The 26985-nt window shown below is 45.9% G+C and overlaps 1 protein-coding gene across 1 annotated transcript in view; it reads left to right on the top strand.

The window, feature by feature from the left end:
* The window catches only part of LOC140455090 (uncharacterized), a 115145-nt gene extending 104206 nt beyond the window's left edge, over window positions 1-10939 (top strand). Inside the window, exons 18-19 of the mRNA XM_072549752.1 lie at window positions 2753-2779; window positions 10280-10939. Coding sequence (XP_072405853.1) covers window positions 2753-2779; window positions 10280-10794 — 542 coding nt within the window. The 3' untranslated portion in view covers window positions 10795-10939. The remainder of the gene's footprint in view (window positions 1-2752; window positions 2780-10279) is intronic.
* Window positions 10940-26985: the final 16046 nt, after the last annotated feature.

The following is a 26985-nucleotide window of genomic DNA, read 5'->3' as shown; positions in this document are numbered from 1 at the left end:
CCCATTGATCACAAGAACTCAGTTTTGTATTCACATTTTATCTCCATATAGTTCATTTAAGACATTGGAAGCAATTATCTTCCTGGGTAGTTTATCTCATTGAGTTTAAGTCACTCATTGTCTTGGAAGTGCGTTTTGAACTCATTTAAAATTGCTGTTTGACGTTTTTTTCTTTTTAAAAAAAAAGTTTACTTCACAGAACTATGACCAAAAAATCCATTTCTCTTATTTTAGAGAAGATAACTACCTTTGGAAGGCACTAAGGAGAAAGAATTAGACAATACTGGGATGCAGTCTCAGGATGCTGTAATTTAAAGAGATTTCAGAGAGAGTTCTGAGGGCACAGTGACAGGCCGTAAGACAGGGGATGTATCCATCCATCTGTCTTTCAATCGATCTCATTTACCTTGATCTATCTAATGATGTTGGAGAACAGGAAAGAAACTCTCGCTGCATTCTTTGCCTGGAAACTAGGGATCTGTGATCTCAAAGAGAAAGGCCCAGAATCTGGGAGTTTGTGGGAAGGGAAAGAGAATTCACACAAAGGGGACGATGCCATCCAACAGGACTGAGGAGCAGGTTTCAGCATTAGGAGTCATTGTCTGATGGTGTAAGAGATTGCTAGGAATTGTCAATATTGTGCGAACCTGGGGCCATCTTGTGTGGAACATCTTAGGAGAATGACACCCACGTTGTCTCTCCTAACACATTCTTACCTATTGACCATTCCCAACTCATTCATTAAACTGAAACAAAGAACTGCAGATGTCAGAAATCTGAAACATAAATGGAAATTACTGGACAAACTCGGCAGTCCTGGCAGCATCTGTGGAAAGAAAACCAAGCTAACATTTCAAGTCCAATGACCCTTCAGAACTGATTGCAGTTAGGAAAAGGTGAAGGCAGGGTTTGAGTATGAAAAGAAATAGAAATGTGGAGATGTGGACAACAGAGAATTACAGGCAGACATCTGCCAGGGAGAAAGAAAAGCAGATAATGTGGACTGTGAGAAGGTGAAAATAGGTTAGCTGTGCTGAAAGCAGCCCATGTCATGGCACAGCCTGGGATATAGGGAGTTGGTAAAGAATATAGAAGAAGGTGGACAGTTAGTAAAGTTATTGAACTTGAAATGGAGTCCTGAGGGCTAAAGGATCATGAAATGGAAAATGACATGCTCTTCTTCCGCCTATCACTGACCCTCACTAGAGCAGTGCAGCAGGCCTGAGACAGAAATCTTGGCCAGGGAACACAGTCGTGTGTTGAAGTGGCAGGCAACTGGAAGCTTGGGGACATTTTTCCAAACAGAATGTAGGTGTTCCACAGACTGGTTACCCAGTCTGTGTTTTGTCTCCCCAGTGTAGAGGAGACCACATTGTGAATCGTGAATACAGTAGATTAGATTGAATAAAGTGCTGGTAAATCACGGTTTCACCGGGAAGGTGTGTTTGGATCCTTGGATTGTGAGGAGAGAGGAAGTAAACATGCAAATGGTGCACCTTCTGCGATTGTATAGGAAGGTGGTGTAGGGGTTTGAGGAGGTCTAAGGAGTGGACTAGGGTGTTCTGCAGGGTTCAGGGTTGAACAAACATTAGTAGGTAAAATTAGGACGAACCTAACGATATTCTACAAATGTATCAAGGGGAAGAGAATATCCAGGGAAAGAGAAGGGCCCATTAGGATCCAAGGGGGAAATTGGTGTGTGAAGGTGGAGAAGATTGGTAGATTGTTAAACAAGTACTTCACTATGTGACTATCTATGATTGTGTTTGTATTTTTATTTGAGAGAAGGAGGATGCAAGTTCAAAATTTGAGAGGATGGACCGTGAGGTTGTTGAGAAGATTGATGTAAGAAGTGAGGAGTTAGTGAAGGTTTTGGTGGATGTAAAAACTAGACAAATCCCAGAGGATTTGTATTTAAGCTGCTGTGGGAGATGAGACAAAACATCATAGAGGCCTCACATACATCTTTAATTCCTCTCTGGCTGGAGGGGAGGTGCCAGAGGACTGGAGGATAGCTAATGTGGTTCCACTTTTTCAGGAAGGGAAATTAAGAAAGACCAAGGAACTACAGCTCAGTGAGTCTGTCATCAGTATTTGGGTAACTAGTGGAGAAAGGCATCAGATGGTATTCAAAAAATGTGGAAGAAGAAAATGAATTTAGAGAGGCAAAAGTTTATCGGCATAGCTTTGTCAGAGTGAAGCCATGCCGAAGAAAAGTTGTTGATTTTTTTGGAGGTGATCAAGCCTGTAGATGAGGATGTGGCAGTTGATGCAGTTTGAGTTTCAGTGAGGCTTTTGACAAGACCCCTCGTGGGAGACTGAAAATAAAGGTAAAAGCAAATGGGATCCAGGGTAACTTGACAAGGTGGATCCAAATCTGGCTCAGCATCTATTCCCCTTAGGTCAGTGACAAGGGGGCACACTTTTCAGGTGAGGTTCAGGAGGTTGAGAGGGTATTTCAGGAAAACAGAAAGTGTGGAAATTTGAAATGCATTCCCTGGGAGGGTAGTTGAGGCACAAGGATACCTCACAACCTTTTAAAAATGCAGAGATGAGCTCTTGAAGTGTCATAATATTCAAGACTATGAGCCACGCAGGGAAAGTGGGAGATTTCATGTATTTTGGCAGCACAGACTCAATAGGCCAAAAAGCTTCTCATGCACTTTAAATAATGGAAAAAGTAATTAGAGAAAAAGTACTTTATGGCATGCAAGACAGTCATTCTAATCTAATCTGTTCCTTCTGCTTTCAGAGTGGAAGAGAATTTGTGAGTGTAAAGGTAAGTCTTTCTTTTACAACATAGAATAAAAATGACATTATTAAAACAAAAGTTTATGAACAGCTTCAAAAAACTTGCCACCTGAAGAATAGTCTTCAATAAAAATCCATCCCAAAGATTGCTGCTTCAGTCCATCTAAACAAGTTACATTCCTTTGAATTACATTGAATTTAAGGATTTTCAATTGCTGTTTTGAGATCTGATTCAAACATTTTAGTTTGTATTAACTTTCTTCCAAATTTAATTATTTCCAGTGGGAATGCAGTAGGCCATGAACTTGTTTTGACTCATGCAGTTCGTCTGCTGAATGTTGTACTTTTGAGGAAAACATGAAAATGGACGAAGTATTGTTTATTCTTCTCCTTGATTTAGAAACTTTAAAAGAGCAAAGTAATACATTGGTGCAAGTTTTATTTTCTGATGGTGTCCAGAAGTCTGTACCTTGGTGTCCAGAAGTCTGAATGTGTTTCCTGAACACCATCGTTTCCCAACGTTTGGAAGCATGTTGTGATTCTTCACTTTCTTGGATGTTATTGATAGTTTTTAATTCTGTTTTCCTGCTGTTGGAAAATAAGTCAAATGGTGTAACTTAATGACCTTTCACACGCATTCACTCCAACGCTGAAATTATAAAGTCATAGAGATGTCCATCACAGAAACAGACCTTTCAGTCCAACTCATCCATCCCAGCCCGATTATCATAACCTCATCTCATCTCATTTGCCAGCACTTGGCCCATATCCCTCCAAACCCTTCCTATTCATATACCCATCCAGATGCTTTTTAAATGCTGTAATTGTACCAGCCTCCAACACTTCCTCTGGCAGCTCATTCCATACACACACTACCCGCTACATAAAAAAGTTGCTCCTTAATTCCCTTTTATATCATTCCCCTCTCATCCTAAACCTATGCCCTCGAGTTCTGGATTCCCCCACCCCAGGAAAAAGACATTGTCTATTTATCCTATCCGTACCTCTCATGATTTTATAAACCTCTTTCAGGTCACCCCTCAGCCTTCGATGTTCCAAAGAAACCAGCTCCAGCCTGTTCAGCCTCTCACTGTAGCTCAAACCATCCAACCCTGGCAACATCCTTGCAAATCGTTTCTGAACCCTTCAAGTTTCATAAAATCCTTCTGATCGAAAGGAGACCAGAACTACAAGCAATATTATAGTCGCCTAACCAATGCCTTGTACAGCTGCAACATAACCTCCCAACTCCTGAGTTTAATGCTCTGACCAATAAAGGAAAGCATTTGAAACACCTCATTCATTATTCTATCCACCTGGGACTCTACTTTTAAGGAACTATGAACCTGCACTCCAAAGTCTCTTTGTTCAGCAACACTCACCAGGAATTTACCATTAAGTATGTTGGTCCTGCTCTGATTTGCTTTTCCAAAATACAGCCTGTCGCATTTATCTGAACTAAACTCCATCTGCCACTCTTCAGTCCATTTGCCCAACTGATCAAAATCCTGTTGTACTCTGAGGTAGCCTTCTTTGGTATTATCTACAAATGTACTAACTATATCTCCTATGTTCACATCCAAAACATTTATATGAATGACGAAAAGTAGTAGACTCAGCACCGATCCTTGTGGCACTCCACTGGTCACATGCCTCCAGTCTGAAAAACAACCCTCCTCCACTACTACCATTTGTCTTTTACCTTTGAGCCAGTTCTGTATCCAAATGGCTAGTTCCTCCTGTATTCCATGATATCTAACCTTGCTAACTAGTCTCCCATGAGGAATCTTGTTGAACACCTTCATGAAGTGCATGTAGATCATGTCTACCACTCTGCCCTCATCAATCCACTTTGTTACTTCTTCAAAAAACTCAATCAAGTTCATGAGGCATGATTTCCCACACACAAAACCATGTTGACTATCCCTAATCAGTCCTTGCCATTCCAAATATATGTACATCCTGTCCCTCAGGACTCCTTCCAATGATTTGCCCACCACCGACGTCAGGCTCACTGGTCTGTAGTTCCCTGACTTTTACTTACTACCTTTCTTGTATAGTGGCACCACGTTAGCCAACCTCCAGTCTTCCTGCACCTCTCCTGTGACTATCAATGATACAATCATCTCAGAAAAGGGCCCAGCAAACACTTCCCTGGCTTCCCACAGAGTTCTAGGGTACACCTGATCAGGTCCTGGGGATTTATCCACTTTTATCCATTTCAAGACATCTAGCACCTTCTTCTCCTCTGTAATATGGACATTTTTCAAGATGTCACAATCTATTTACCACATTCTGTATCTTCCATGTTCTTCTGCACAGTAAAAACTGATGCAAAATACTCATTTATTATCTCCCCCATCTCCTGCGGCTCCACACAGAAGCTTCCTTGCTGATCTTTGAGGGACCCTATTCTCTCTCTACTTACCCTTCTTTAACCCTATTTTCCAAAGCTATCTCATGTCCCCTTTTTAACCCTCTGATTTACCTCTTAAGGATACTCCTCCTGCCTTTATGCTGTTCTGGGGATTCACTCCATCTCTCCTGACTGTACCTGATCTCTGCTTCCTTTTTTTTCTTAACCTACCAGCCTTCCTTTCACCATAACAGGAATATACTGTCTCTGGACTCTCATTATCTCATTTCTGAAGGCTTCCCATTTTCCAGCTGTCCCTTTACCTGCGAACATCTGCCCCAATCAGCTTTCAAAAGGTCTTGCCTAATACCATCAAAATTAGCCTTCCTCCAATTTAAAACTTCAACTTTTAGGTCTGGTTTATCCTTTTCCATCACTATTTTAAAACTAATAGAATTATGGTCGCTGGCCCCAAAGTGCTCCCCCACTGACACCTCCGTCACCTGCCCTGCCTTATTTCCCAAGAGTAGGTCCAATTTGTACCTTCTCTAGTAGGTACATCCACATACTGAATCAGAAAACTTTTCTGGACACGCTTAACAAATTCCTCTCCATGTAAACCCTTAACACTATGGCAGACCCAGTCAATGTTTGGAAAGTTAAAATCCCCTACCAATAACCAACCTATTATTCTTGTAGGTTAGAGTCTGTCTGCATTCCAATCTTGAGTCAGACTGGTTGTATTTCCAAAGCAGGAATTTATGAAATGTCACATTGACTGACCACCGACAAGTTGTATGCGTTTTGAACAAATTGAATGTATCTGCAAATGCAAATTCACCCCGTAGACTTGTCGGTCTGTCTGTGTGGGGGGTCGGGGAGGGGGGAGGGGGGGAACAGAAAGAGAGAGAGAGAAAGAGTGTGTGTGTGTGTGTGTGTGTGTGAGAGAAACACAGGATGTTGGGGAGTGAGAGAGGGAGTGTGACTTGAAAGAAGTTCTGGGATTTACATATTAATCAATCAATCAAAACCTGTACCCCCCCCCTTCTCAGTGATTAAAGACTCAACAGCGATCTAGCTTTGTTCAATATGTCAACATCTTTTACTATAAATGAAGTTTCCTTTGATCCTGTCCCACTAGCTTCCTGACAAAGGAGCAGCACTCTGAAAGCGAGTGTTATCAAATAAACCTGTTGGACTATAACCTGATGTTGTAGGACATTTATGAAGAGCAAAGAATTATACATGAATGAAGATTCTCCAGCTCAGTATTCACCTGTCCCCATCTTGTGGGATTCCATCCAAATTTGTGGAATTCCTACCGTGTGGAAGCAGGCCGTTTGGCATATCGGGTCCACACCGCCTCACTGAAGAGCATCCCACTCACTTTATCCCTGTAACCCTGCATATCCCAAGGCTTATCCACCTAGCCTGTACATCTTTGGACACTATGGGGCAATTTAGAATGACCAATCCACCTAACCTGCACCGCTTTGTACTGTTGGAGGAAGCTGAAGCACCCAGAAGAAACGCATGCAGACACGGGGAGAACATACAAACACCACACAGTCACCTGATGGTGGAATCAAACCTCGATCCTGGCACTGTGAGGCAGCTAACCACTAAACTCAAAATTCACTATCCCTTTATTCTTACCCCCTGTCACCAATAGGTGTTTGAAATAAATTCCGTTTCTTCATTGATTACGTATCAGCACCTTATCATTTTGTGCTTTTCTAGGCCATAACAAGTAGGTGTACATTCTGAGACCTATTCTTCAATGCATTTTCTTCATAACATTTCTCATGTTAGTTACTTCTGATATACCAAACACTGCGCACAGCTATACTGATATCCCAAAACCATGCCATGTATTCTTGACTTTCGGTGATTTTTTATTTGGGAAGATCAGAAGTTGGAGCAAGCAAGCATATCCTCCCCTCTGGTCCCAGTATTCCAGGTCATAGAGTCATAGGGATATATAGCATGAAAACAGGCACTCCAGTCCAACTTGTCCATGTAGAGTAGATACCCTAAATAAATCTCATCCCATTGGACAGTATTTTGCCCTTACTCCTGTAAAGCCTTCCTACTTATGTACACATCCACATGCCTGTTAAATGTTGTGCAAAGAACAAAGAAAATTTACACCCCAGGAACAGGCCCTTCAGTCCTCCAAGCCTGAGCCGATCCAAATGTACTATCTAAACCTGTCGCCCAATTTCTAAGCATCTGTATCCCTCTGCTCCCCACCCAATCATGACACGCGCGTGCTCTCTCACACACTACCCTTCCAGACACACACGTGCTCTCACACACGCTACCCTTCCAGACATGCGCGCGCTCATGCGAGCGCACTCTCACATGCGCTAGCCGTCCACACATGCGCGTGTGCGCTCTCTCACACGCTACCCTTCCAGACACACGTACACTCGCATGCTCACACGCTACCCTTTCAGATCCACACACACGTGCGCACTCACACATTACCCTTCCAGACACGCACGTGCTCTCTCTCACACATTACTCTCCCAGACACACACGTGCTCTCTCTCGCACACTACCCTCCCAGACACACACATGCGCGCATGCTCTCTCACACGCTACCCTTCCAGACACGCACATGCTCTTACACGCTACCCTTCCAGACACGCACATGCTCTTACACGCTCCCCTTCCAGACACCCACATGCTTTCGCACACGCTACCCTTCCAGACACGCACATGCTCTTACACGCTACCCTTCCAGACACCCACATGCTTTCGCACACGCTACCCTTCCAGACACCCACATGCTTTCGCACACGCTACCCTTCCAGACACCCACATGCTTTCGCACACGCTACCCTTCCAGACACGCACATGCTCTTACACGCTACCCTTCCAGACACCCACATGCTTTCGCACACGCTACCCTTCCAGACACCCACATGCTTTCGCACACGCTACCCTTCCAGACACGCACATGCTCTTACACGCTACCCTTCCAGACACCCACATGCTTTCGCACACGCTACCCTTCCAGACACCCACATGCTCTCTCACACGCAACCCTTCCAGACACACACATGCTCTCTCACACGCTACCCTTCCAGACACACACATGCTCTCACACGCTACCCTTCCAGACACACACATGCTCTCACACGCTACCCTTCCAGACACGCAAATGCTCTCTCACACGTTACCCTTCCAGACACACACATGCTCTCACACGCTACCCTTCCAGACACGCACATGCTCTCTCTCACACGCTACCCTTCCAGACACGCACATGCTCTCTCTCACACGCTACCCTTCCAGACACCCACATGCTCTCTCACACGCTACCCTTCCAGACACCCACATGCTCTCTCACACGCTACCCTTCCAGACACGCACATGCTCTCTCTCACACGCTACCCTTCCAGACACCCACATGCTCTCACCGCTTCCATTCCAGACATTCACGCGCACTCTCACACACACACCACCCTGACAATTGCACATTTCTCTCGTGCACACGCACACATCTCACACACACCAAACCCATGCACAAACATGTCACCTTCACGTGTACATCATCCAGACAGGCACACATCCACCCTCCCCCCACGCAGACATCACTCACACCCACCCCACCCTCGTATATGGATCGCACTCATGCACGTACAAGTCACCCTCACATGCACATCACCCTAACATACACACACGCGCGCACTCATTCATCACTCTCTCTCTCTCACACACCACCCTCTATTTTTCATCACTTTCACACAAACCCATCTATCATTCTCACACACCCACGTCATTCTCTCTCTCTCTCTCTCACACACACACACACACACACACACACACACACACACACACACACCCCTTACAGTTGCGCATCTCTATTACACCTGCACACAACTTACACACACACCAAACCCATGCACAAACATGTCACCCTCACACATACATATCAAATGCACCTCTCACACATTCAATTCCAGCCTCGGCCGACTGACTGTGTGGAGTTTGTACATTCTCTCTGTGTCTGCGTGGGTTCCCTCCAGGTGCTCCAGTTTCCTCCCACAGTCCAAAGATGTGCAGGTTAGGTGAATTGGCCATGATAAATTGCCCATAGCGTTAGGTGCATTAGTCAGAGGGAAATGGCTCTGGGTGGGTTACTCTTCAGAGGGTTGGTGTGGACTCATTGGGCCAAAGGGCCTGTTCCCACACTGTACACACAACCATCTCTCTCTATCTCACACACACACACACCATCCTCATACACACCCACTTACACATCACCCTCAGACACACACACACACACACATCACCCTGATATACAAACCATCCTGTCATGTACATCACTCTCATACCCACTCATCATTCTCTCCCTCTCATGCATACATCTATCTCTCAGACACACACCCACCTTATATACATATCACTCACACACAGACACAAACATTGCCACACAGATATCACTCACACCCACACATCACCATCACACACACACACATGCATATCACTGTCATTCTCGCACAGATCACCCACATGTGCACATTACCTGACAACCCCTCAATCCCCGCACATATCCCCAGCCACACACTTATCCTCCGCTGACAAACACACTTACCTTCCAACACATCCATACCCACTTCAGACACATCCTTCATTGATTCTGGATTAGTGGTGCTGGAAGAGCACAGCAGTTCAGGCAGCATCCAAGTAGCTTCGAAATCGACGTTTCGGGCAAAAGCCCTTCATCCGGAATAAAGGCAGTGAGCCTGAAGCGTGGAGAATGAAGGGCTTTTGCCCGAAACATCGATTTCGAAGCTACTTGGATGCTGCCTGAACTGCTGTGCTCTTCCAGCACCACTAATCCAGAATCTGGTTTCCAGCATCTGCAGTCATTGTTTTTACATCCCTCATTGACATAACTCCTCCAATATTCACCCAGCACCTCCCTACACACTCACCCTCCCACACACACATTCCCCTGCACTCTCATCTCTGATACACATCAACACCCTCCACAAACACTTACCTGTAGTCACAGACATTTCCCCTAAGTACACACACACTCTCCACTGCCCCCCGCCCCTTTCCACACAAATATCCCCCTCCTTACACACATTAGCCCCTCCACCCCATAGATACATACCCAGGGACTGTCTCTAATTCTCTGTGTTTCTCTCCCAGTCTCTGTGACCCTGGATGTGGAAACAGTGAGTCATTGGCTCGTGGTCTCTGAGGATCTGAAGAGTTTGAAATGGACCGGGACCTGGAGGAGTCGCCCTGACACCGAGAAGAGGTTTACAGATCGTTCCTGTGCCCTGGGATCAGAGGGATTCACATCGGGGAGACATTACTGGGAGGTGGAGGTGGGGGATAGTTGGGGCTGGAGTCTGGGAGTAGCCTCAGAGACTGTGGAGAGGAAGAAACCGGTCAATCTGATCCCGGAGAATGGATTCTGGATCTTGGGATGGGATAAGGGTCAGTTTTATATAAACTACTCTCCTCAATCCCCTCTCCCTATCGATCTGATCCCCAGGAAGGTGGGAGTTTTTCTCAGTTATGAATCTGGGACAGTTTCATTTTACAACGTGGACACCATGTCCAATCTCTACACCTTCACTGGGAATAAATTCACTGGGAAACTTTATCCTTTCTTCAGGACCTGGGATTTACACAAATTTCTGAGAATCAGCTGTTAAAGGGGCGGGGCCTCCCTGACGTCACAATGACCCCGGGGTTTAGGGTCTGGGTCAGGGATTGGGGTCAGAAAAGTGTCATTTCATTTCCAGATTATACTTTGTAAAATCACAATCAGACTGTAAATAAAACCAATACCAGTGTAAATGTTGGAGAGTGATGATGAAAAGTACATTAATTCTGAATGGAGATACTAAATGTGGTAGAGGACTGCCACCAGCTGGTGACAAATGGGACTGCGACAAAATATCATTGTGCGACGATCATCAGCTCTCGATTAAAAACAGTGCTGATGCTGGCCAGAGGAGAAAGTGAGGGGACCGCAGATGAAGGGCTTATGCCTGAAACGTCGATTCCCCTGCTCCTCGGATGTTGCCTGACCTGCGCTGCTCTTCCAGCACCACACTGTCGACTCTGACGCTGGACTCCTAAACCAAATCAGAAAAAGCTGCAAATTGCTGAGCAGGTCAGGCAGCATCTGTGGAGGCAGAAATAGAATTGCCATTTCAAGTCTGAAATGAGACTCGGGATGCGTCAGTCTCCAGCACTTTTTAACAAAAACCGAAAGACCTGTGGATACTGTAAACCAGGAACAAAAACAGAAAGGTCACTCGATCCGAAACGTTAACTCTGATTTCTCTGCACAGATGCTGCCTGACCTGCTGAGCTTTTCCAGCAACACATTTTCAGCTCTGATCTCCAGCATCTGCAGTCCTCACTTTCTCCACGGAAAATAATGACCAGCATTGGCACCCATTTACCCAGAGACCAATCAACAGTGCAATAGTGAATAAGGTCCTGAGATCCGTTATGCTGGAGGAAGTGAATTTATATGACATGATGGAATAGAAAACAAGCTGGAGGGCCCAAATGGCTCCTCCTATTCTGATTAAATAACATCAGGGTTCTCAGGTTGAGGTAAATCAGTGGGCAGGTTGTGGTTTGAGGTTTCCTGTTCTACAGGAATGGCACGGACAGGGCACGCTTTCACACAAACTTTAGGCTCAATGGACTATAGTTTCCTGCTTTCTGTCTCCCTTCTTCCTTTGATAGAGACAAAAAGAACTGCCGCTGTTGGAATTTGAAGTAGACAGGCGGATGGAAGAGCACCGCAAGCCAGACAACATCAGGAGGTAGACAAGTTGACAAGTTTCGGGGGTAACCCTTCTTCAGGACTGGGGGTGGGTGTTGGGGGAGTTCCAGATAAAGGGGGTAGTGGGGTCAGGGTGGTGAAGTGGGAGTAGATAAAGACAGACTCCCTTCTTCCTTGAACAAGTTGCTGATGGTCAATTCTCCACCCTCTGAGGGACTTTTAGTCCATCTCTCTGAAGAGAGAACAGTTGCAGGTTGAACTTATGACCACACTTGCAGGTGGCATAAACTTGGAAATATTGTGAACTATGAGAGGAATAGCGAGATACTTCAAGATGACTGGGGCAAATTTCTCTGACACTTAGGTTAGGGATCACAAAACACAGCTCCAAGTGAAATTGACCAACAGTTTATTAGTAAGGTGATATCGTGGAAAAGAAACTGACTAAGCTGAAACAGTACAGACAGTCTGCCCAGGCAGTCAAGGATTCTCATCCCAGAGCTGATGATGACACCAGTTTTTATAATAATGCTGCACAATAAGGCCGATTAAGAATGGGGAAAACACAATGTATCTGGAAGTGGAGTAATCCAGTTACAAAGATGCTAATTGGAAAACAGTTATCGGATGAATGTCCAGTTCCTTCACACAATGCAACATCCTGACAGTGTCGCCGGTTCCATTCCTCTTCACAGGTAGGTGTTAATGTCTCCTCTGAAGTGGTGAGGTGCTTCCATTGTCTAGTTTCTGGATTATGTCCTTGCTGGTGCCTCTCTGTCTGACCTGCTCTTTGTGTGGCTTTGGTATTGCTGGGTTGTGAAACTGCCTTTGGGGCTTTGAGATATCTGTGGTGCTCTGTCATTGTTAGTGAGCTTTAAGTGTATTCCTTGTCTGTGTGGGCTGTCTGGTTTGGCTTGTGAGCCTGCATGGGAATTCTGGGTGTTTTTGGTACAGTTTGGCCAATTTTGCTTTTGTTGGCCTATCGTGGGTTGGCAGGGTGGCAGATCTTTTCCCACAATTATCCCCTTTTGTTTTGCTTAGGGGAGGGGCGAGAAGGGGGCAATGTAGCCGGAGCCGGGGGTTTGTCGAGTGGGGGGGGCTCCATATCGGACAGATAGCTCTCAGTGTCCGAGTCTGGTCCAGCAAAAGCTATCCCAGGAGCAGGGATGTTCTCCCAGTGGATCTGTGCTAGCTGAGTGGTGAGGGAGGAGGGGGGGAGGGGGGGGGGGGGGGGGGGCAGAGGGTAACAGGATTGCACACAGGGGTGAACAGCACAGTCGGATGGCCATGGCTAACGTGAAAAGGCCGGCAATGAGAGCTATCCGTCCCTGTAGTAGGGATGTGCCCCATGACCCCAGCCAGGAGGTTGCCCAGTCCCATAAGTCCCAGTGGGAGTTCTGATCATGCAGGACAAAGCTGCCTGCCGGATATGTTGGGCTAGGTCTGTGATGTTTTCACTGGAGTCAGGAATGTAAGTGCAGCAGTCAGCACCAATGAGGGCACATACGCCCCCTTTCACAGTGAGCAGGTAGTCCAGGGCTATCCTGTCCTGCAGAGCCTCTGCATTCAGCTGGGTGAGTGCGTCTGCTGTGGAGTTTGCCACCTCCTCTAGTGTGGCTGCGAGTTTGTGGGCTTCTACCTGTAACTGCAGGGTTGCAGAGTGGGGTGACATCAGGTAGAGAGCTGCTTCAGTGGCAGCGAGGCCTTGTCTGCTGTGTGTCATGGGCTTTGGGAAGGGAGGGGACTGGGAGTGATACACGAATGGTACGGCGTACCCAACATAACAGGCTCCCAGTCCAGGATACTGGCAACCAGGGGAAGGCTTTGCAGCCACAGATAAAATAGGTGCCATTGTAGGTCCTCTGAGTCCCTCTCCACATGGTGAGGAAGGTGGTGTTCTGGCTGGTCCTGTTGAGGACCTGTCGGTTTAAAATGCTGCCTTCTGCAGCAGATTAACATGCTGCGGGAGTTAGGAGCAGGGAGTCAGTGCACCGGCTCCAGCCAGTCACCCACCTGGATGGCTGTGTGCATTTCAAACAGATGGATCCTGCAGGTGGCCCGTGTGTGTCAGTGTCAGCAATGGTCAGGGCTAGAGGCTCATGGGAGAGGTTGTAGGCCGGGTAAAACCACCTGTTAAATTAGTCCAGGTGGTAACCCGCAGACCTCCAGCAGGCTGGGCTGCTGTCCCCCTAGTAGGGCCTAGCCAATGTGGTAAAGTCAGGGTAACCGTATTCCTGATGAAGGACTTTTGCCCGAAACGTCGATTTTGCTGATCCTCGGATGCTGCCTGAACCACTCTAATCTAGAATCTGGTAACGTCAGGGGACCTGTCTGGGTCTAGCCATCACTTTGCCATGTCTGAGATATTTAAGGAGATTGAGGCTAAGGGAATGACCCTGTGAGGGTGGATAGGGGCCTTAATGCAGACCCTGCAGCGGGTCTGATTAAATCACTGAGCATACCCATGGGCCATTTTGAGAAAGATGTTGACCCAGAAGTTACGGTGGGTTATGAAATGTGCTGCCCTTGTCCCTTTTTTCCAGCAAGCCCCAGTGTGATGGTCAGACAGATCAGGCCGAAGGTGCTGATGGTGATGGTTGCCACAAGCAGCTGGATCCATCCTCGGTGGTCGGAGTGGTGTCTTCCTCTGTATGGTCCCTGATCATTGGTTGTGGAGCCCCCTTTGCAGCGGGTGGCATATGTCTATTCAGGCCATCCTTCCAGTTTCACAATAGTCTGAGTCGTCATCAGGATCAGGTCTTTCCACCGAGGGGAGAGAGAAACCTTTTCTAGTGATTTTATCATGACATAGTCCCTGGGTCAGGATGAATGAATGGGCACTGATTGGGATGTGGGCAACGCAGCCCTGACCTGGTTGTGTGTAAGGGCCTGGACATACTCTAGCAGGGCCTCTTGGGTCAGAAGCAGGGCTGTGTCTGTGGTGATTTTTAGGGGTCTGGTCACAGTGGGTATAGGCCACCCCATAAGTATTTCAAAAGGGGTGAGTCCAGTCATACAGTTTGCCTGCACACGTATAGTGTAGAGGGCAAATGGCAAGGGGCCTGGCCAGGTCAGTCCTGTATCCTGGGTGATCTTGGTCAGTAGGGCCTTCGGGGTGCCATTCATCCACTCGATCACGCCTGACGACTGGGGTTGGTAGGGGATGTGGTGTCGCCATGGTATCCCCAGTGCTTCACTAATGCCAGTCATAAGTGTGGGCAGCACAGTAACATTTTCCCTGTGTCTGCGTGGGTTTCCTCCGGGTGCTCTGGTTTCCTCCCAAAATCCAAAGATGTGCAGGTCAGGTGAATTGCCTGTAGTGTTAGGTGCATTAGGCAAGGGTGAATATAAGGTCAGGGTTGGTTACTCTTTGGAGGGTCAGTGTGGATTTGTTGGACCAAAGGGCCTGCTTCCATACTGTAGGGAATCTAATCTAAGCCGAGTCGTGAAGTAAGTCCCCCTGTCCATCTCTATGCTATCGGGAACTCCAAATCTGGGGATGACATCCTTTAGGAGGCATTTAAACACCATATGTGCATCATCCTTCCTCGTGGGAAATGCCACTACCATTTGGAGAATATGTCTATGATGACCAGGATGTACTTATGACCCTGTAAGTGGCTAAAAGTCTCCTCAGGAACTGGCAGGTGGTCATATTTGGCAACAGGTTTCCCTACATTGTTCTGCAGGCAGATGAGGAGCTGTGACAGCAGGGCATGGGCAGCAGCAGCAAATCCTGGTGCATACCAGGACTGATTCACAGTGTGTATCATGCCCCTCTTGCCCATGTGGCCAATGCTGTGGGCTGCTTGGGCCAGTGTGTGTAGGTGGGCTTTTGAGCAAATGAGGCAGCCATCAAGGTGTACTAGCAGGTTGAGGGAAGGAGATTGTGTGGCCCTAGTGTGGGCCCAACTGTCCTTTTCCTGCTGTGGAGCAGCTTGTTGGGTAGCTCGCACTGCCTCCATGGGCTCAGGGAATACTGGGGCCTTCGCTATTCTGGGGGCCTGCAGGACGTAGGTGGTGGGGTGCATTGCGGCTTCTCGGGTTGCAGTGTCAGCTGAGGCATTCCCGAGGGTGACCGGGTCAGTGGCAGAAGTGTGGGCTGTGCATTTGATAATTGCTAGGGCCGAGAGTAACAGGACTGCTTCCAGGAGGTTAGAAATCAGCCCAGTGTGTTTGTAGTGGCCTCCTGCTGACGTGATGAAGCCTCTCTGTTTCCAGAGTGCACCAGAATCATGGACAACAGTCAGTATAAATGTTTGCTGTGTGTCCTTTAGCAATGATACAAGCCCTAACAAGGGCAAACAGCTCTGCAGCTTGTTCAGATGTGCCATCTGTAAGGGGAGCAGATGGCATGCGCAACCGGTTCCGATTGCCCAATTACAGGAAGGATATTACTAAGCTAGCGAGGGTTCAAGTGAGATTTACCAGGATGTTGCCAGGTCCAAAAGGTTTGAGTTATAAAGAAAAGCTGGATAGGCTGAGACTTCCTGCACTGGAATGTAGGAGGTTGAGAGATTGACCTGATAGAAATTATAGGATGGGTGATTTCACGACTAGGGGCGCATTTTTAAGATGAGAGGAGAAAGATTTGAAAAAAGACATGAGGGGCAAATACTTTTAAACAGTGGATGGTTCACATGTGGAATGAACTTCCTGAGGAAGTAGTGGTTGTGGGTACAGTTACAATATTTAAAAGGTTTTTGGATAAGCACATGAATAGGAAAGGTGTGGAGGAAATATGACCAGGATCAGGCAGGGGGGACAAGTTTAGTTTGGGATTATACTTGGCATGGATTGTTTGGAGCAAAGGATTGCTGTGTGATTCTATGGCTATGACTCTAGGAAAGACACACTGGCATTGGAATCAGTCCAGAGAAGGTTCACTAGCCTGGTCCTGTACTCAATGCAGTTCAATAGACTGAGAAGCGACTTTGTTGAAACATGTACGATTCTTTGAAAACCTCACAGGATAAATGCAGAGAGGCCGTTTCCTTGTGTGAGATTCTAGGACCAGAGAGCATAATAAACAATTCCCTACTCTGAGATTAACAGATGGATATGAGGAGGAATTTCTCTCAAAGTGTAATAAATCTGAATATCTGAGCTGAGAGGTGGCAGATGAACAAAGAGACCTTGGAGTGCAGGTTCATAGCTCCTTGAAAGTGGAGTTGCAGGTAGATAGGATAGTGAAGGTGGTGTTTGGTATGCTTTCCTTTATTGGTCAGAGTATTGAGTACAGGAGTTGCAGCAGTACAGGACATTGGTTAGGCCGCTGTTGGAGTATCGCGTGCAATTCTGTTCTCCTTCCTATCGGAAAGGTGTTGTGAAGCTTGAAAGGGTTCAGAAAAGATTTACAAGGATGTTGCCAGGGTTGGAGGAGTTGAGCTACAGGGAGAGGCTGAACAGGCTGGGGCTGTTTTCCCTGGAGCATCGGATGCTGAGGGGTGACCTTATAGAGGTTTACAAAATTATGAGGGGCATGGATAGGATAAAGAGGCAAAGTCTTTTCCCTGGGGTCAGGGAGTCCAGAACTAGGTTTCGGGTGAGAGGGAAAAGATATAAAAGAAACTTAAGGGGCAACTTTTTCACACAGAGTGTGTACGTGTATGGAATAAGCTGCCAGAAGATGTGGTGGAGACTGGTACAATTGCAACATTTAAGATGCATTTGGATGAGTATATGAATAGGAAGGGTTTGGAGGGCTATGGGCCGGTTGCTGGCAGGTGGGACTGGATTGGGTTGGGATATCTGGTCGGCACGGACGGGTTGGACCAAAGGGTCTGTTTCCATGCAGTACATCTCTTTGACTCTATGACTCTATAACACAAAGGACTGCCTGGGAAATACTGAAGTCTGACATAGACATCATTTTAATCAGTAGGGAATCACTGTGTTGGGGAAAAGACATAATGATATGATCACATTTGATCTCATCAAATGCCACAGCAAACTTGATGTACTGAAATCTCCCCTCGTCTCCTACATCTTATAGTCTTGTAGTCGGATGGTCACGGCACTGATGTGAAAGAAAAGATGCCAAAAGTGTTGCAGTCTCCTGTGTTAATTTGTGATGGCCATCTCCTTCACTGGCAGGGAATCCCATATTCTACAAGATGTAGAAGCAGGTGTCAGCCATTCAGCAGTAGTTTCCACATTCAGGGCGTTAGCTCTGTTTTCTTTCTACCCTGGTTCCAGCTCCTGTCCTCCTTATACACTGGAAAGTCTCCTTTCTGTGGAGGATGTTGATTTTCATCACCACGGTGGCCAATTATCTGAATGTCAGACTCCTATTGCCAACTGAAGCCTAACCGCTGGTTAAATCTCTGTCCCATCATCCTATCATGATCCATTGAGATCAGACAGGATTCTGATCTCTCCCTCCCTCACCCTGGTGAAGATTGACTAGTACAGCATCAAGCAGCAGTATATTCAAACCCTGCTGCCCTCTGTTGTAGTGGGATCTGAAAGCTCAATATTTTGATTCCAGAGCAGAAAGTAATTCCTCAATCACCCCTTCCCCACAAGATGGGTTCAGAATCAGATGAGTTTTGTACAAGGGCAGGGAACGCAGGGTGGAAATCCCACCACCTTCCCGGCTCTCACCAACTGAGTTCAGGGTGAGATAGTTCATGACTTCCTTCCCATACACAGGCTAATTGAATCCCTTGACACTGGTATTCAATAAGAGAAGGATGGAGTTTCACAAGCTGTGCAGGTCAATATAGTGTCGAATCCCTTTACTCAACAGCCTGAGCCCAATTCAGAGGACCAATGTGAACAAAACAGGAGTCTCCCCTGCCCTTCCTGTTGACTTTCCCTCTGATTCACCAACTGCAGGCACCACACACACACATCTCCAAAAGGTTCCATTGCTGACCCTCTGGACCTGCCCTTCTGCAACACCAGCAGTGGCCATTCCTCTTGGTGGTCCTGACTGTCATGCACTGCTGACAACCTCTGATTGGCTGGCAGTTCTTGACGGGTAGGGTTCTCTCACAGTGGAAAGTGCAGTGATTTAATTATCCTGGGGGAGCCAAAACCCTAGTGCAAGGAGACTTACTACCGATAGGAACTTTATTCCATCAGGACTCCTGGAGATTGGGTTAGCAGGGCTCTCTGAGGTTTCACTGAGAATAATAGCTTTGTCCCAAACACATTAAATTTCAGATACTAATTTGATTTTTGTTTCAGCTCTTCAAATAGACACAGCTGCACATGCTTAGATTAAAATTGATTTCCGTTTTATTTGTGACACAGATGAACATCACCAAAGCAAAAAGACGACCCAGCAGTTTGGCACATCAGACAAAATCTCTGCTGTTAAACAGGGGATCGTAATCTTAACAATGATCAGTATCTACAAATTATACCAACTACACCTTTTTCAGTGGAGGATTCACTGTAACTCACCTCTGGAGTATTATGCGCCAAACAGCCAGGTGGAGAGTGATAGAACTAGGGTCAATCTTTATACACGTTTATACCCATTTCGTTACAGAATGACAGCCCAAAATCTAGCATCTGCAGTTTCAGTCTGTGTCAATTTATACCTTTTATCAATAATCCAAAAACAATGAAGAATCCATTTGAAAGGGCCATCCTAACTGATGTAAACAACAAATCAAAACTTCAATGGAAAATTAAATCAAATTAAAATTACTTCCTAGAGTTAACAATGAAGACCACTATTCCCATACTCACTGGTGGTGCAATACTTCAAATGTTCCTATCGCCACTGCATGATCCATTTCCAAGAAGCTATGGGAACTGACATAGCCATCTTCAGGCAGCTCCTGCTGACCCTGATCATGGGCAATTTGGCCAAGCCAATGAGCTGGCCTACAAGGAAGTCACTCAATCTGTTTGGCCATTTCCACATGGGTGGGCTAAAGGCCAGAAGAAAGGACTGAAGTATCACCAGAAATTGTTATTATTTTCAATAACAGATGAAGGGCTGCCCCTCATACCTTCTACAAAAATATTAAACACAGACTTCACCAAGTTGTAGAAATAACAGTTAACATGAGAGTCAGTGAGGCAACTTAATACTCTATTTCACAGGATTGTAGAGTGTACAATCTCCTTGTCAAATCTCTAATGCATGAAAGGCATAACAGGAGACATCAGCAGACAAAGCAACAAGAACAGATCAGGAAATCCTGGGAACACACAGCAGCTCAGACAGTAACTATGTGGAGAGAGAGCAGGCAGCTCGACATCTGAACAGTGAAGGCTTTGTCAGAACACCATCAGAACTTGCTGTTTGTTGGTGTTGTTTAATTCACTGTCACTTCTCCAGGAATGTCCACCTCCAGGAAGTTCTGCTCCTGTGTTTGACATGACCTCCTTGTGTCTCTGTTCCCTGCCCTCTCTCTCCCTCCTTGTGTTTGATTGGGATTATGTGGATCAATCTTAGATCCAGCCAATCCAACAGAAACTTTTTTCTGGGAAATGGGATAAATTCTTGAGAGGTTACAAGGGAAACTGCAGGATGAATGAGAAAATTGGATAGATTTTTCTAAACAGCTCGCACATACACGATGGGCCAAATGGCCTCCTTCTGTGCTGGAAGACTGTCTGAATTAAAACTGGAACATGTGGGGGGAGGTTCTGGGAATCATTAATTAATGTGTCAGTAGAGAGCTTGCACAGTCCAGGGGTTTAATGTCTGGGTTTGGCAAGCAGCATCTCAACAACAGGGTAAGGCTGGAACCCCATTAAACAGGATGGGATCTAGTGATTGACTTGGTATGGAGCTGACATGAATTCATCAGCCTTTTAAATACAGTGTGTGTCTGATACAAACTTGGTCTAATGTCTCCCTTCTTACAAAACACTCGCTCCCACAACAACTTTGATCCAACACCAAGGGGAGTGCTCACCAGGTTTCTGGGTTATCTATGGGGTGAAAATAGAAAGGTTCAGCACAGAATGGAACAAGGTGTGTGGTTTGTCTCTGGGTCTGCTCTCTGCAAGACGCCCTCAAATGATCCATATCCCCTTCCTCCTGCCCCTGTTTCCAGAAGGTTTATTTCCACCTCAGCTGCTGATCACATTCACAGTAGAAAGCCCTGACTGAATCTACATCTGTGGAGAGAAATCAGAGCTAACGTTTCTGATCGAGTGACCAGTTCTGAATGAACTCAGTTCTGAAGAAGGCTCACCTGACCTGAAACATTAACTCTGATTTCTCTTCCCAAATGCTGCCAAACCTGCTGAGCTTTTGCAGCAATTTCTGGTTTTGTTTCTGATTTACAGCATCCACAGTTCTTTGTTTTTATCCAACATTTGTATCCTCCTTTGCAGCTGCACAGAACCGAACTGCTTTAGTGCCGATGTATATTTGTGAAGATATTTTTGTGAATAAAGTATATTTTTGAAATAAAAATAATTCAAGTACAGGGATATAGGATTACAGTGAAAAATGGACAATGTTGGGACAAAGATACTCAGGTACAAAACATTAGGGACAAAGTAGAAAATTAGGAAATCTGGTTAAACGTTCAACATTAAAGCCATTCTTAATTGTAAAGCAGAAAAAGAAAGAAATGAAGCTCAAATTTCAGCGTTACAAATCAATAGACAATAGATGCAGGAGTAGGCCGTTCAGCCCTTCGAGCCTGCACCGCCATTCAATATGATCATGGCTGATCATTCCCAATCAGTATCCTGTTCCAGCCTTATCTCCATAACCCTTGACTCACTATCTTTAAGAGCTCTATCCAATTCTTTCTTAAATGAATCCAGAGACTGGGCCTCCACTGCCCTCTGGGGCAGAGCATTTCACACAGCCACCACTCTCTGGGTGAAGTAGTTTCTCCTCATCTCCGTCCTAAATGGTCTACCCCGTATTTTTAAGTTGTGTCCTCTGGTTCGGCACTCCCCCATCAGCGGAAATATGTTTCCTCCTGCCAGAGTGTCCAATCCTTTCATAATCGTATACGTTTCACTCAGATTCCCTCTCAGTCTCCTAAACTCAAGGGTGTACAAGCCCAGTCGCTTCAGTCTTTCCGTGTAAGGCAATCCTGCCATTCCAGGAATTGACCTCGTGAACCTACGCTGCACTCCCTCAATAGCCAGAATGTCTTTCCTCAAATTTGGAGACCAGAACTGTACACAGTACTCCAGGTGTGGTCTCACCAGGGCCCTGTACAGCTGCAGAAGCACCTCTTTGCTTCTATACTCAATTCCTCTTGTTATGAAGGCCAGCATGCTATTAGCCTTCTTCACGACCTGCTGTACCTGCATGCTTGCCTTCATTGACTGGTGGACAGGAACACCCAGATCTCTCTGAACAGCCCCTTTACCTAATTTGATACCATTGAGGTAGTAATCTGCCTTCCTGTTCTTGCCACCAAAGTGGATAACCAGACATTTATCCACATTAAACTGCATCTGCCATGCATCTGCCCACTCACCTAATTTGTCCAGGTCACCCTGTAACCTCCTAACATCCTCATCACATTTCACCCTACCACCCAGCTTTGTATCATCAGCAAATCTGCTGATGTTATTGCTGATACCATCTTCTAGATCATTCACATATATTGTAAAAAGCTGCGGTCCCAGCACGGATCCCTGCGGTACCCCACTGGTCACTGCCTGCCATTCCGAAATGGAGCCGTTAATCACTACCCTTTGTTTCCTATTAGCCAACCAATTCTCTATCCAATCTAGTACTTTGCCCCCAATACCGTGTGCCCTAATTTTACTCACTAACCTCTTGTGTGGGACTTTATCAAAAGCTTTCTGAAAGTCCAGGTACACTACATCCACTAGATCTCCCTCGTCCATCTTCCGAGTTACATCCTCAAAACATTCCAGAAGATTAGTCAAGCATGATTTCCCCTTCATAAATCCATGCTGACTCTGTCCTATCCTGTTACTATTATCCAGATGTGCCGTAATTTCATCCTTTATAATAGACTCCAGCATCTTTCCCACCACTGAGGTCAGACTAACTGGTCTATAATTTCCTGCTTTCTCCCGCCCACCCTTCTTAAAAAGTGGCACAACATTAGCCGCCCTCCAATCCTCAGGAACCGACCCAGATTCTATTGAACTCTGGAAAATAATCACCAGCGCATCCACGATTTCCCGAGCCAACTCCTTCAGTACCCTGGGATGCAGGCCATCAGGTCACGGAGACTTATCAACCTCCAGACCTAACAGTCTCTCCAACACCAAATCCTGGCAAATATAAATTCCCTTAAATTCAGGTCCTTCAGCCACTGTTCCCTCAGGGAGATTGCTTGTATCTTCCCCAGTGAACACAGATCTGAAGTACCCATTTAATTCCTCTGCCATTTCTTCGTTCCCAGTAATATATTCCCCTGTTTCTGTCTTCAAGGGCCCAATTTTTGTCCTAACCATTTTTTTGCCTTGGACATACCTAAAAAGCTTTTACTATCCTCCTTTATATTCTTGGCCAGTTTACCTTCGTACCTCATTTTTTCTCTGCGTATTTCCTTCTTACTAATCCTCTGTTGTTCTTTAAAAGCTTCCCAGTCCTCAGTTTTCCCACTTATCTTCGCTAAGTTATACTTTTTCTCTTTTAACCTTATATGTTTCTTTACTTCCCTCGTCAGCCACGGCTGCCCATGTCTCCTCCTGGGATCTTTCTTCCTTTTAGGAATGAACTGATCCTGCAAATTCTGCATTATACACAGAAATATCCACCATTGTTCCTCCACGGTCTTCCCTGTTAAAGGTATTGCACCATTGAACTTTGGCCAGTTGCTCCCTCATAGCTCCATATTTCCCTTTATTCAACTGAAATATTGTCACTTCCGATTGTACCCACTCCCTCTCAAATTGCAGATTGAAGCTTATTGTATTATGGTCACTACTTCCCAATGGCTCCTTCACTTCGAGGTCACTGACCAATTCTGGTTCGTTACACAATACCAGATCCAGAATCGCCTTATCCCTGGTCGGCTCCAGCACCAGCTGCTCTAAAAATCCATCTCTGAGGCACTCCACAAAGTCTCTTTCTTGAGGCCCGATACCATCCTGACTCTCCCAGTCTACCTGCATGTTAAAATCCCCCATAACAACTGTAGTAACATCTTTGCGACAAGCCAATTTCAGCTCCTGATTCAACTTACATCCAACATCCAGACTACTGTTTGGGGGCCTGTAGATGACTCCCATGAGGGTCTTTTTACCCTTAGTGTTTCGAAGCTCTATCCACACTGACTCTACATCCCCCGACACTAGGTCCCCCCGCGCAAGGGACTGAATATCCTCCCTTACCAACAAGGCCACCCCACCTCCTCTGCCCATCAGTCTGTCCTTACGATAGCACGTGTAGCCTTGAATATTCATTTCCCAGGCCCTGTCCCCATGAAGCCACGTCTCAGTTATCCCCACAATATCATATCTGCCAATTTCCAAAAGAGCCTCAAGCTCATCCACCTTGTGTCTAATGCTTTGTGCATTCATATATAGAATTATTAATTTGTTACTGCTCTCACCCTTCCCCTCAACCCTTATTTCACTCAACTTTACAGCATGATGCCTTTTCCAGTTTTCTGCCTCCTTGATACAGTTGTCTTTCTTTACTTCTCTTGTTCTAACTACCCCTTCAATTTCCTTTTTAAACAGCCAGCTTGTCCTCTCCCCCCCGCTACTTAGTTTAAATGTAGCGGTGTTGCAGCAGAAAACCTGCCTGCCAGAATGCTGATCCCTGATCTATTAAGGTGCAATCCGTCTCTCTTGTAGAATTTATGGTTACCATAAAATATACCCCAGTGATCCAAGAACTTGAAACCTTGCTTCCTGCACCAGTTCCCCAACCACACGTTCAAGTCCATTATCTCCTGGTTTCTGGCCACACGAGCCCGAGGAACTGGAAGCAAACTGGAGATAACCACCTTGGACGTCCTGCTTTTTAGCCTTCTTCCTAGTTCTCCGAAGTCTTGCTGTAGTATGTTCCTCCTCTTCTTCCCGACATCATTTGTGCCGACGTGTACCACCACCTCGGGCTCTTCACCCTCGTCCTTCAGGATGTCCTGCACTCTGTCCGCGATGTCTTTCACTCTAGCACCAGGAAGGCAACACCATCCTTAAATCCCATCTGCTGCCACAAAAACCCAGGTCAGTTTCTCTCACGATGGAGTCCCCTATTACCACGGCTCTGTGCGATGTCCGACTCTTCCGCTCTGCTTCTGCGGCAACTTTTGATTGACAAACATGGCCGCCTTGCGAACTGGCAGTGTCATCAGACTCTACTGTGTCCAAAAGCTTCAACTTGTTCCTGACAGGTACTTCTCCCGGCGTCTCTTGCACCTGTCTCCTCTCTGCCTTCCTCATCGTCTGCACTCTTCTGCTCTCTTCTGGCATGATTGGTGTAATATCATCACTGAAGGTCTTGTCCAGAAAGATCTCGTTCTCTCGGATGAGCCTAAGGTCTTCGAGTTCTTTCGTCAGTGCTGCAATATGCTCAGTCAATTGCTGAATGTGCGCACACTTTCCACACATATACGAGCCAGACACACCAGAGTCATTGACCTGCCACATCAAACACGTAGCGCACTGAACCAGCTGAGCAGTCACGTCTTCACCCTCTTCAACTGTGGCGTAATCTCTTTACTCAACCTCCTTATCAAGATTCCTGAGTTGAAGCCTCACTCTTCAATCTAAACTTCCTTAGACCCTCTTCCTATGGCAAGTCTGTGGACTCTTAATTAAGGTTAGAGGAGGAGGGAGGGAGACCCTACTTTGTAGGACCTGGGGTTTAGAACACACCCACTCTAATAACAATCACTTACCTTCCCGACCGGCTTTGCGCTCCGTCTGAACTTCCGCCCAGCTCCCGCCGCTCTCCGCTGCTACTTCCGACTGATATCAATTATGTTATCACAGAAATCACATCAAGATCACTGTTTCACCCTAACGTTTACCTTTATCCTCTTGTTGATCCGTTGGTACTTTGATTCCCAGGAGCCTGACACCTCCTGGGATAGGACCGAGTTGGATTCCGGATTATAAAACAATACTCACACAGCGACTTGTCCCAATTCCCCCTCTGTCTCCTGTGTCCTTTAGATCCTGTTCATGACAACATTTGAAAGGCCCAGTGGACAGTGTTAAATAACAGAACCAACGATTAACAGCTCAAGTCTAAGATATAAATGGTTTATTCACATGTTTGTGGGGAGCAGCTCAAAGGCCCTCCACTGAATTACAAACAGTCACAGCCTTTAAATACAACCTTCAGTCACACAACATACAGTTACAATCTACCTGTCACTAACCTTGGTACATGTCATATGTGCTAACTGCTCATTGAATATCTAAACATGGATGCTCAAGATCCCAAACAGCTTGAAAAATATAACCTTGCTACAGTTAAGTGGGATCGCCTTATTCAAAGATAGAGATGCGCTTCTCGAAAACAGTAGAAAGTTAACATAATTCTCTTATAAAACTGCATTGTTGTTGAAATGCCTAAGTTTCTAATTCGCAATAATAAAATAACAATGACACATTTATTCATATAACTGAGATGATGTAATAAATGGCAGGAAAAGCATTCCTGATGTTATTCAATGACATTACTCTGTGCGAAGTGTATGTGATACTTCTCTGTGTAAAGTGTATGTAAGACTTCCTTTTCTGATAAGTTAAAATCAGAGAAAATACATCATCTCCTTGATACTCTCACTGAGACATTGCTAGGAATAAAATACATCTGTAAAGGCAATATTTATATGAAGCTAGTCACTGTGTAAAAGAAAATGTAGGATCGTTAACAAATAAGACTTTCCCAGAATGAATATTTATTTCTCATGGAATTACTGGACACGGCATGAGGCCACTTTGGCAGAGAAACTGTTTCCTTTCTCTCTCTGGAAAGTACACACTCTCCCGAGAAATACACACTCCCTGATTCCGATTTCCATATTGACATCCCTAAGTCGGTAGGACAGTGCATTGTCCCCTTGGGACTAACAAATGACCCTCAGCATGCGGTAAGCTCAGAGGCAAGATCGACCTGAAATGATGGACAAGGAGAGAGGTGACCACCCTGACATCTGAGGTAGCTGTCCTGTATTCACTGGGGAGAAGGTTCCACCAAGTGATGCCGACACCG

The sequence above is a fragment of the Chiloscyllium punctatum genome, chromosome 30 (assembly GCF_047496795.1).
Source record: "Chiloscyllium punctatum isolate Juve2018m chromosome 30, sChiPun1.3, whole genome shotgun sequence".
Classification (NCBI taxonomy): Eukaryota; Metazoa; Chordata; class Chondrichthyes; order Orectolobiformes; family Hemiscylliidae; genus Chiloscyllium; species Chiloscyllium punctatum.
This window is presented reverse-complemented; position numbering and strand designations above follow the sequence as displayed.